General features: G+C 35.9%; 1 protein-coding gene across 1 annotated transcript; it reads left to right on the top strand.

Annotated features, from left to right (window-relative positions):
• Positions 1 to 251: 251 nt before the first annotated feature.
• Positions 252 to 6,378, top strand: LOC122021146 (protein WEAK CHLOROPLAST MOVEMENT UNDER BLUE LIGHT 1-like). The gene is made up of 3 exons (XM_042579231.1): positions 252 to 535; positions 3,183 to 3,943; positions 4,322 to 6,378. Exons 2-3 carry the CDS (start codon positions 3,215 to 3,217, stop codon positions 6,179 to 6,181), a joined length of 2,589 nt encoding a protein of 862 aa, XP_042435165.1. The 5' UTR covers positions 252 to 535; positions 3,183 to 3,214; the 3' UTR covers positions 6,182 to 6,378.
• Positions 6,379 to 11,876: the final 5,498 nt, after the last annotated feature.

The following is an 11,876-nucleotide window of genomic DNA, read 5'->3' as shown; positions in this document are numbered from 1 at the left end:
TGCGGAAGTGGGTGGCGAGGTGGCGGCGTGTCGTTAACCACTCGCGCAAAAAAGATCAAAGCTGCCATGTTCTTTCCACCCATTTATATTTAACCACGATTCCACCTTTTTGTTTATCGGATAGCATTGTGAGGTTCCAGAAATGGACAAATCAAAAGAAAGGTAATGCTTTTGAGTTAGGAATTTGACGTGACAAAAGTTTACAAAAAACAAAATTAAAATAATAAAGCGAGGATGACTCGATGCGTTATTAACGTACACAAGAAATAATTTAGAAGAAAAGGAGAAGAAAAATTGGACAACGATGGCGAGAAGCAGAAGGGGAAGCAAGAGCTTGGAAGAGAGCGTGTTATCCGGAGATATGGATTGGGAATTGTGAAGGGATCCTCTCCTCTTACTCATCAGCTCGAACGACTCGCAGGATCGTCTCCTTCGATCCCTTCCCTTTTCTCGCTTTCGCCAATTTCTTGCCTTTCGTCCTTTCGGCGTCGGAAAAAGCCGTTCATGCAACAGTTTGTTGCCAAAAGCGAACTGTGTGAGTCTTACTTTCTTGTTTTCAGCAGTCCTTTCTGATTCTTGATAAGAAAATTGGGGTTTTGCTACTGAGTCCTCGAAGAAAGCTGTAATTTTGAGGTGTTGAAACTTAAGCTTGAGTTGTGTTTTTTGCTCAAGAAATTTTAGGAAATTGATGAACCTAAGTGTGCGATTAGTTTCTACTATGTGCCCTCTTGTTTAGATATTCAACTATTTAAGGTTACCTGTTTGAGGATCGAACTTTTTTCTCAATTTCATTTTCGCAACCCCCATTTTTTGGTTGATTGTTTGTCTTTCTTTCGAACTGTATTTTGGAGGCTGATTTTACGTAGCTTAAAGCATAATCGCTTGTCCCTTTGTGTCTGTATTATGCAGTGATTTTGTTCACACTGACAAACACGAGTATAGAACATAATTTGAATTGATAATAGTACTTAGTGAGTTCTTAGTGTTGTCGTGCTTAATCTTTGCCAGTTTTCTCGTCTGCCGACTGGAGCTGATCCATAGAAAAAACACTAATATAAGATAGGGCATGGCTCGCAGTCATCGGTTATCAGTTTTTTTAGTCAGACAAATGGTTCATTAGAGATTCTGCTTAAAATAGTTTATTTCCTGTAAGTCTTTCTCAATTAATTCATATCTAGGTAAAATTACATAAACGATCCCAAGTAGCATCACTAGAAGGTGTCAACTTAGTTGTTAATAATCTTGGAAGTTCTTGCCAACTTTTTGTGTTTAAATTCAGCCTCCAATTGGGTGAATTTTAACCGTTCCTTTCTCTTCAGAATGAAAAAAAAATAAATTCTGTAGCAATGTCTCCTGCATTTTCTGAATCACCTTTTGTCATCCAAGTAGATGATACCATGTTATTTTGACATCATCACTAGTGCCTGCCTCTCCTAACACATTTTCAAGGACATTTTTAGTACTGATGCATACACTTCATCACTAGTACCTGACCTATGCATCGCATGACATTTCAAGAGCACTCTACTGGAAGTCTTTCAGAATTTATTATTCAAAAGCAAAGGAGCAATATCTAAATTATTTGAAATGGCAAATATCTAAGCCTTACACTTAATAGCAATCCCTGAAATTATGTTATGGTAAAGAGTAAATCAAGCACCGGTAACTCCTGCAAGAAATGAATCGTCGAACATTTGTAAACTATGAAACTGTTATGGTAAAATTACATCTCACTGTTGTGTAGTCAATTCCTATTATGGTTTGCATATTATAATATTGATTATTGAATGTTTGCTATTCTAAAAGATTCAAGTTATATCAAACTCATCAACTATAATTTGGGTGGGCAAGTGTTCCTCAAGAATAGTACGAATTCAATCAGTAATAGTAGCTTTGATGCTTGTTTAATAATATACTTGTTTCATGACTGTTTAATAGTGTACAGTGTCAAAGCTCCTAAGTTGTAAAGTTTCCTTAATATAAACATATAAAAGCGGGTTACTGGTTGAAGGATTTCTTCATTTTTTTTAAAACATAGCCAGTTAGGTGTCTATCCAACTTGTATACTGTGTATAATTGTAGTTGAAAATTGGACTTGTATAGCTTAGACCTAAAAGTTGATGAACATACTGGCTCTATTATTGAGTTGTGATGTTTTGAGAGAAAAAAAAGAAGTTATGATATAAGTGGTGCCTTAATCTTCAAGTCCCATGTTGGTTTTTATAACCAGTTCAGATCTATAATATTTCTAGGGTAATTCCTGTTGTAATCTTGAAAGTAGTCAATTTGTACTGACTACTGAGCACTAATTTTGATAAACTTATGGAATGATATATTTTTGCTAATATTTCTTTTTATTAAAAGATATCCTATGAGATATTTACAATGCTAGCTACAATTTGAAATATGTTATTGGGCAATAGGAAAAGAGTGAATCATGATGTGGTTGGCTTTGCTTGAGGAAATGTTTCGTGCATGCGTGTAATACCAGATTAAGGATAATGGAAACATCTTGATGTTTGGTTTCCATTTAAAAGGTATTGATATTTGATGGTAAATCATGAAGCTGCAATGCATGTGGACATCAGATCCTAGTACTTTCCTCAACCTATATGCTGAATATCAACAAAATAGCAATAACCGAGCGACAGAGCGACAGAAAAACGATTCTTTTTTCAGAGTATGACAAAATCCTAAATTAATAATGGAGCAGATATTACTTAAGCATGAGACAGTTTTCCATTGTGATTGATTTAAGAGACTCCTATGATGTGAGCAATAGCTAACAAAATATGTTTGTGGGTAGGAATATTTTGTGTTATTTCCACCATGTGCTATCTGTAGAGTAGTTATAAATACATCCAAGTCCTTCAAAATATTGGGGCAGAACAGTGAGTTTGGAACAAACGTCAACTTAGCTTTAAATTTTCCACCGTATGCTTGGCATGTTAAATTCTTAATCTGGTAACAACTTATGCAGGAATTTTTCTGAACAAGATGGTTTTTTATTTTCGATAATCTAATTAGTTAGTTGCTGTTTATTTGCTTAGAAAATTAGAATGAAAAGGCTGGAATCTGTGAAAGTTCAATTTCTGAACTAATGCCAAAGTTTCTACACCCACTGATGTTCTTTTGCTTCTTGGAACGTTTTAAGACTCAGTTTTTTTCGACATGAAATACAGAAGTAACTTTAAAGGTATCCCACTTTTAAGTGATGGAAGAAGCAAAAGACAAGGAAGCAAATTTCTCTGGAGAATTTCCTGTGACCATGGATAATCCATTAGAATCTCTCTCGAATGAAGGACCTGCAAAAGTGAATGAAGCAAATCTCTCTAGAGAATCTCCTCTCACAATGGACAATCCATTAGAAGCTCTCCCTAATATTGGACCTCCAAATATCTCACATCATGAAGAAAATGTTGTCATAGATCACTATCAAGGAGCAACAACTAATGAGCAGCAGGAATCTGTCATTGAGAAGCCTGAGCAATTTTCTGATGTCTCATTATTAGGGCAAGATACAGTTGCAGATGAGAGAGATGGTAGAAATCATCAGAAGGGATTGAATTTGAAGGATTCTTCAAATCAGATAATACCTGAAAATGGGTCCACAAGTATTCAAAAACAACTTCAAGAAGGTGCATCTGTTGAACTAGTTGATGCTCAGATAATACCTGATTTGACTGCCTCTGATAGCAGTAGAGAGATTGAAGCGAACTTGGTTTTGTTGCCCAACAAGCTCAATGTCCCTAACAATGGTGGTAGAATTCAAAGGAAGGCAGAAACTGAATTAGCTTCCTCTGCCAAACCTGTTAAAAAGGTCATTGTAAACTCAAACAGAGGCATTGTCGACACTGCTGCACCTTTTGAATCTGTCAAGGAGGCAGTCACCAAGTTTGGAGGAATTGTTGATTGGAAAGCGCACAAGAAAAATACTTTGGAGGTAATGACCATTCCCTTGGATAATTAGTATCTTCTCATAAAAGATCCTAACAAAATCATTGTTTATTTGTATTGATCTTCAGCTTTCTTTTTTTTTCATAAAAAAAGTTATGCACTAGACTCATATACTTTTCATATTCTGTTAGAACTTTCCGTTTTATACCCAGGCAGATGCACTGATTCTAGCTTGTTGTGCATGCAAAATTGCTGGTCACACCTTTTGCAGCTTTCATGCACTATCTTCCCTGACCTTTTAATTTCAAAGAAGAATATTCATCTGTTAGATTAGCTATCCCAATTGACTCTCTATTGATTTCAAATAAACAATTGAAAATGGAAATTATCCAAAAGGCTTAAGATTTGAATTGGCTATATTCAGAAACGTAAGCTAGTCCAGTTGGAACTTGAGAGGATCCAAGCAGAAGTCCCTGAAAGCAGAAAACAATCTGAAGCAGCAGAGGAGAGTAAAGTACAGGTGCTTGAAGAGTTGGATAGAACCAATAGGATTGTAGAAGAGCTAAAGCTAAACCTTGAGAAAGCCCAGACTGAAGAAGCACAGGCAAAGCAGGATTCGGAGTTGGCTCAACTGAGGGTCAAAGAAATGGAGCAAGGAATTGCAAATGAATCTAGTATTGCTGCTAAAGCACAACGCGAGGTTGCTAAAACAAGGCATGAAGCAGCAGTTGCAGAATTGAAGACAATAAACACTGAGCTGGAATCTTTACGAGGAGAGTATAGCTCCTTGGTTAATGAAAGAGATGTGGCAATAAAAAATGCTAAAAATGCTACTAATACAATAAAGGAGATTGAGAAGACAGCTGAGGAACTGACACTTGAACTCATCGCATCAAAGGAATCACTAGAGTTGGCCCATGCTGCACATCTCGAAGCAGAAGAACATAGGATTGGTGCATCCCTGGCAAGAGAGCAAGATTGTCTTGAATGGGAGAAGGAACTAAAGGATGCTGAGAAAGAGGTGAAGCAACTTAACCATCAACTTTCATTGACAAAAGATCTGAAATCTAAACTAGAGACTGCATCTTCTTTATTGTTCAATCTCAAAGCTGAACTATCATCGTATATGGAATCAAAGTTAAATCAAGAATCTGTGACCGCTGAAAATAAACTGCTAGATAATTTAGAAGAGACGAAGAAAACACAGGACTCTGTTCGATTGTTAGCTTCAACTAAAAAAGAAATTGAGGAAGTAAAAGCTAATATTGTGAAAGCCAAAGACGAGGTTGCTTGTCTGAGAGTTGCAGCTTCATCCCTAAAATCTGAGCTAGACAAAGAAAGGGCATCCCTTGTCAACTTGCAACAGAGAGAAGCGATGGCTTCTATAGCAGTTTCTTCTCTTGAAAATGAGCTTGATAGGACCAAACAAGATCTGGAAGTTGTTCGATTGAAGGAAAAGGCAGCCAGAGAAAAGATGATAGAGTTGCCCAAATTGTTGCAACAGGCAGCTCAAGAAGCTGATGAAGCCAAGACTGCTGCTCAGATGGCACGAGAGGAACTAAGGAAATCCAAAGAAGAAGCAGATCAAGCAAAAGCTAGCACAAGCACAATAGAGATCAGATTACATGCAGCTTTCAAAGAAATAGAGGCGGCAAAAGCATCAGAGAGGTTGGCACTTGCGGCAATTAAAGCACTGCAAGAGAGTGAGCAAGCTGCAAGCATCTGTGCTGATGATTCTCCTCACAGTGTGACTCTTCCATTGGATGAGTACTTCAATCTCAGCAAGAGAGCTCATGAAGCTGAAGAGCTTGCCCATGAAAGAATAACAAATGCAATTGCACAGATTGAGGTGGCTAAACAGTCTGAGCAAAGAAGCTTAGAGAGACTAAATGAAGCATTAAGAGAGATGGAGTTACAGAAAGAAACATTTAGTGTTGCGACAGAGCAGGCTGAGAAGGCCAAGGAAGGAAAGTTGGGCGCTGAACAAGAACTGAGGAAATGGAGAGCTGAGCATGAACGGCGAAGGAGAGCTAGTAATGATGCTAAGGGCGGAGTAAATCCTCAAAGGATCACGCCTAAGACTCTCGATCAGTCCAGTGGATTACAAAGCTTTACCAAGAACGAAAGAGGTGTTGGATTCAATTCTATGGCTGATTCCAAGCAGTACATATCAGAAGATGGTTCAGACAATGGTGTATCCGAAGTGAAGAGGAAAAAGAAGAAATTATTTGTACCAACAATAGCTTCACTCTTAGGCCAGAAAAAGTCTCAACCAATTAAGTAGGTAATAATGTTGAATATACAATCGCCAGTTATCAGGTGCTGCTCTATATTACTACACGTATAATAAGCTGATATGGTCTCTTTTCAAAATGGTGCAAGATTGTAATGTATTTAGTTAGACGATTTGAAAAATATGTCTATATGAGAAAGTTTGTGTGATTTACAGTGTGAAAGTCATGCAATTTGGACTTGCTGCTACATTTCTATGCCTTCACATTGTCATTCTGGTTAGAGAAAATATGCTTGAATGCTACTGCTGCATTGCAGTTTAGGTATAATTTTCCAGACATTTTGCTCCCTTAGTTATTGAGAATGTGAAATTACGTCAATACTTTCACATAGTATACTATGGGTAATATAGAAGACATGGCTCTCTTTCCCTAACTGCTGTAATAATCGCGTGCGTTGAGTGGGTAATATATTATTTAAAATTTTAAATTAGTTACCAATATGAATAATAATTCAAAGCAATAAGTAGGCCAGTGGGATGACTATTATGGAGTCTACATGATAGGGGAAAATATTAAATCCGATGTGAATCTGATATGAAAAATATTAGATCCATGTCGGGTCTGATATTTTTTCCATATCAAACCTAGACTCTTATGTAATTTATATGATATGAAAAAATATTATATCCAATGTGGATTTGATATGGAAAATATCATATCTATATTGGACCAGATATTGGATCATATCAAGTCTAGAGTAGGCTTGATATGAAAAAATATCAGGTTCATCGTGGACTTGATACGAGATCATATCAGGCTCAACGGTGAGTCTGATATAAAAACACTCTTTTTAATCTTTGAGAGAGGATATGCATTGGAAAAAAATAGAGAAGAGGGGATTTAAGAGATTAACAGGAGAAATAGAAAGGGAATAAGAGAAATAGAAAGGGAATAACATTATGTTTTATATTATTTTTTGATAGTTTTAAAATTAGGATGTTCTATTCTTTGTGGTAAGACGCCCATAATTTTTTATCTAGAACTTCACTTTAATTATTCTCTCTTTCTTGTATTGTTAAAATCAAAATTAAGCATTAAAATTCTACAGCTTTATTGTTCTCTCATTGATGTTATCTAGTACAAATAAAGTGCTCCATTTATTTATCATTGTCTTAACCGTACTTAAACTACATTAATCATTACCATCAGTTGTTCCCGCCATTCATTACCATTAGTTTTTTAAAAGAACTGTATCATTCATTTCAGGATTCAGATAATAAATCTGCCAATAAAGCTTAAAGAAACCATCTTAATATTCTCAGATATCTTATTTTACGGACCTAACATAATTATTGGCATGTAATTAATTACCTATATCTCAACTGTTTTAAATATAGATAGAAATTAATTAACTTTCGTAACTTGTTTAGGTACATCCAACAATAATTTTAAAAAAGAAATTAGTAAAATAGAACAATGGAAATTTGACTGCAATAAAAAAAACATAACTAATAAAAGTGTCAATTAGAGACCCATAACAGTTAAATAAAAGACAAAAGTAATGAGATTCCTAATTCTATAATATTTTCAGTAATTACATACAAGCGTACTCAACTAATAATAAACAATTTTCAATAAATTTATAAAGAATGGATAAGAAAATCAGTTGTTTTTTACAAAAGTTTCTTGCTAATGTATTTGTAAGAGTAACTAATGAAATTAGTAAATAGAATTTTTAATGTCTGCAGTTTCTATAACGCTCCATTAATATTATGTTTCTCCAAGAAAAGATGGCGATAATGATAGAAAACATGGCCTGACATGCTTTATTCACTTGTTCTGAATGCATTTGGTGTCTCCAATTTGGAGATGATTTTTTTTCTCTTCCAAATTTCAACATATTTTGAATTATTTGTAACTAAACCTCCCTCAGATATTAAACCAAATGATCTTATCTGAAAATGATAAAGATAGCTGATTGAGGATATAATTTTACAATTCAACAAGTGGAAATTCTGTTTTGCTCTGTAAAATTAAGAATGTGAGTGTCGGGTCAAGAAAGGGGTCCCAGTATTGATTCTTCGATGTTCAAGTCAGTTACCGACAACAGTAAAAAATAAAGAAACTGTGGCAGCAACAAGAGCGTAATAATCAATAACACATATCTCAGTTGGTACCTGAACCCCTTTATATAATAGTCTTGTAGCGTACGCACATGCTTCTTAAAGTGCATGCACGGTTTCTCATTTTCTCATGAAAAGACAAGTCAGAAAAGTATCTTTGACATTGTTCCTTAACAAGACGTGCAAATCCCTAGTATGATAGTGAAATCTTTCGTTGTACGATTTGTCTGCTGACCATGCCCTATTGTCAGCGGCACCAACTCCCAGAATGATACGATTAGCTAAGCAGGGGGTCTCACTGTTTGGCCGAGCGGAGGAGTCGCTCGACCGAGATTCCCATTCCGGTTGCTCGAGACTGTTCCTCTCCATGATCGCTCAGCTCGGTAGGTTGTGCCTTGTACAACCGGGCAAGTGGTCCGGTCGGACTAGCCCTTGTAGGGTCATCATAGTTGCGAACATCTGTTCTCCTTGTTGGAGTGTATACTAAAAGCCTAGCTTTTGTAAACATTTGTTTTGAAATAAAGAATCACATTGGTCAAAAATGTCTACATTTATGCTAAGTGTAGTTGTTCAATTAATTTATATTGTAGATAACATGGTGTGTGGTATCATACACAGAAGATCATGTTATCGGATCTTTATAAATTATAAACAGTAGCTCGTGACTAAGATGGAAAGGAACAAACCATTGGAATAGTCGTAGTATAATTAAGTATAAGTTTATCTTAACTGATAAATTACACTAGTACATTCTAAGTGTATTGAGCAGGACCATTGAAGGTAAGTTCTTTTTATACTAACTTAATAAAATAACAAGACCTTAGTTATTATGGAAGTATGTACTCTTAATCCTAATATAATAACAAATACATATATTTAATATTTATTTCTTTGACTTATCAAAGGGTGAGATTTAGCTCGATAAATCAATAGACTTGATAAGTTGGGATATTACTTATAGTGTGTTGTTAATTATAGAAGAAAACTGTGTCCTAGTAATCTAGGTTGATAATGTCCCTAAGAGGAGCTCATAAGGATTGTCATGTTAAATCCTGCAGGTGGACTTAATCCAACATGACGATAAGGTTGAGTGGTACTACTCTTGGATTGAGATATTAATTAAGTGAGTTGTTAGTAACTTATTTAATTAGTGGACATTCGACATCTTAAACACAGGGAGACTAACACACTCATAATAAGAAGGAGCCCAAAATGTAATTTGGGATTGGTGCGATAGTTCAATAATAATTCTTTAGTGGAATGAATTATTATTGATGAAGCGAACATGGAAAGCTTAATTTCATCGGGAGACCAAAACCAATTCCTCCTCTCGGTCCCTATCGTAGCCTCTTGTATATAGAGAATTATACCCACCACATACCCACTTCTTACCCACCTTATACCCATCCTAATGGGGCCAACCAAGCAAGCTTGGAACCCAAGCTTGGGCCGGCCAAAGCAATTAGGATGAGTAAGATGGTGTGGCCGACCCGAGCTTGAACCCAAGCTTGGTGTGGCCGGCCACATCATATTAAAAGGATTTTTTATTTGTTTAAAATCTTTCCTTATGTGGAAGCAATGATTTAGAAGAAGAGTTTAAAAACTTAAATATTTCCTTTTATAGTTTTCTACTAAAGATTAAGAGAAAGATTAGATATCTTTCCTTATTTATAGATTGAAAAAGATTAGATATCTTTCTTTATTTATAGATTGAAAAGAGATTTTAATTTTAGAGATAAATTTTTTTTTGGAAATCATCCACATGTTTTAAAAGAGAGATTTTATTTTAAAGAAATTTTCTTTTATAACCAACTATGAAGGGATAAATTATTAGAGAAATTTTATTTTAAAATTTCTAGAAACAAATAAGGAAGTTTTAATTTTGTTTAAAACTTGCCTAATTTGGAAGCTCTTTAAGGTGGCCGGCCATATGGTTTAAGAAAAGGAATTTGATTTTAATTAATTAAATTTTCCTTCTCATGGCAAAGAAATTAAGGAAGTTTTTATTTAAATTTTTCTTATTTGCCATAACCAAGGATTATAAAAGAGGGGGTAGAGGTGCCTTCATGAAAAAGAACTCTATTCTATTTTTCCTTCCTCTCTTCCTTGGTGGTGGCCGGCCCTAGAGCTTCTTTTTCTCCTCCTCTTCTTCTTTAGTGGCCGGTTTCATCTTTCTCTTGGAGCTCTTGTTGGTGGCAGGTTCTAGCTAAGAGAAGAAGGAGAGAAAGGAGGTTTTGTTTCTTGCATCCCTTGGAGCTTAGTGGTGGTGACCGAACCTCTACATCCTTGGAGGAGTCTTGGTTGCTGAAACTTGGTGAGGAAGAAGAAGGGCTTGGGTAGTTCTCATCTCGGTAGATCGTTGCCCACACAACGCCCGAGATAAGAAGAGGAATACGGTAGAAGAACAAGAGGTTGTTTACTTGCAAAGAAAGGTATAACTAGTAATTATTTTCCGCATCATACTAGTTTTCTTTGTATGAATTCCAAACACAAAAGGCTAGTGATTCTAGATTTTCAGATTAGATATTCGATATTGTGTTTCTTTTGTTTTGTTTTTCGATCTTGTGATTCGATTGTTCCTTTTGGTTAAACTTAGAGTTATATAAGGAAATTAAATATTAAGTTTCTTTAAAAGACTTTGTCTAGGAAGTGGTGGTTGCTCCCATATCCAAGAAGATCTAGTGCCTCGCCATATTCAACCTGGAAGTCAATTTTAGAAATTAATATTTAATTGAATTTATAACATAGGTGGATTTGGATCAATAATGTTATGTATCGTTTGCGATCCAAGTCTAAACCATTAAGAACAGATAAGTTAAATTTGGAATCAATAATGTTAAGTTCCGTTTGCGATTCCGAATTTAATTTCTAAAGAACACAATAGGTTGTTAGGAAAGGTTCGACACTTGTACAAAATTTTTGTACAGTGGAACTGGTACGATCTTCCTAGGACCAACCAACACTCCTCTCGTTAGTCGTCTGGCTATTGGGGCGCTGCCTATCGCCTGGCCAGACAAGCGATCTGGTCAGATGAACGCCCGGGTGACATCCTGTTTTTGGGCCCTCCTTTCGCTAAGTAGGCGGCTATGCCTGATCGGCCTATTGCCACCTGTTCGACCAACTCTGATGATCCGACGATTCTATACCTTTGAGCACATTAACTTTAATCTCCACGTTAACTATTTTTCTCACATTTAACTCGTCCTTGGCGGGCTCTTGTTACCACCGTATCAAATAAAGGTTGTTACATATCTCTAATTTACCAGGTTAATCATGCGCTTTGTAGATGAGTTCTTTCTTTAATCAGTGAAAGTCTGACCTGGTTTTGCATGTTGTGTAATTTCAGATTCTCTCCTAGACAGAGTTCCTTCTCGAGGGAATTGTCTTCACATTCTGTTTTATGATCGATTCTTCTCGTTTCCATTCCGTTTGTTTGTTTTCCTCTTGTTTTTTTTCCTTCTCGCACAAATTACCTCCAAGGACACTATCACTCAATACCAAATGCTTGTTGCAATGCACAACTGCTTGTTAGCTTAAACACCTCATTGTTAGGGGTGCTTTCTGTAGATGCACTTTTGCTTTGAGTTGCTAAACTGCTAATTCATTAGTTTAATGGTGCTGC

Source organism: Zingiber officinale, chromosome 9A (assembly GCF_018446385.1).
Source record: "Zingiber officinale cultivar Zhangliang chromosome 9A, Zo_v1.1, whole genome shotgun sequence".
In the NCBI taxonomy this organism is placed as follows: Eukaryota; Viridiplantae; Streptophyta; class Magnoliopsida; order Zingiberales; family Zingiberaceae; genus Zingiber; species Zingiber officinale.
Note: the sequence above shows the minus strand (reverse complement) of the source record. Positions and strands in the feature narration are given on the sequence as shown.

Excerpts from the sequence above, each read along its gene's own strand:
- LOC122021146 (XM_042579231.1), top strand. The coding sequence starts at position 3,215 with ATGGAAGAAGCAAAAGACAAGGAAGCAAATTTCTCTGGAGAATTTCCT. Across the intron at positions 3,944-4,321 it reads ACAAGAAAAATACTTTGGAG|AAACGTAAGCTAGTCCAGTT; the intron begins GTAATGACCATT and ends GGCTATATTCAG.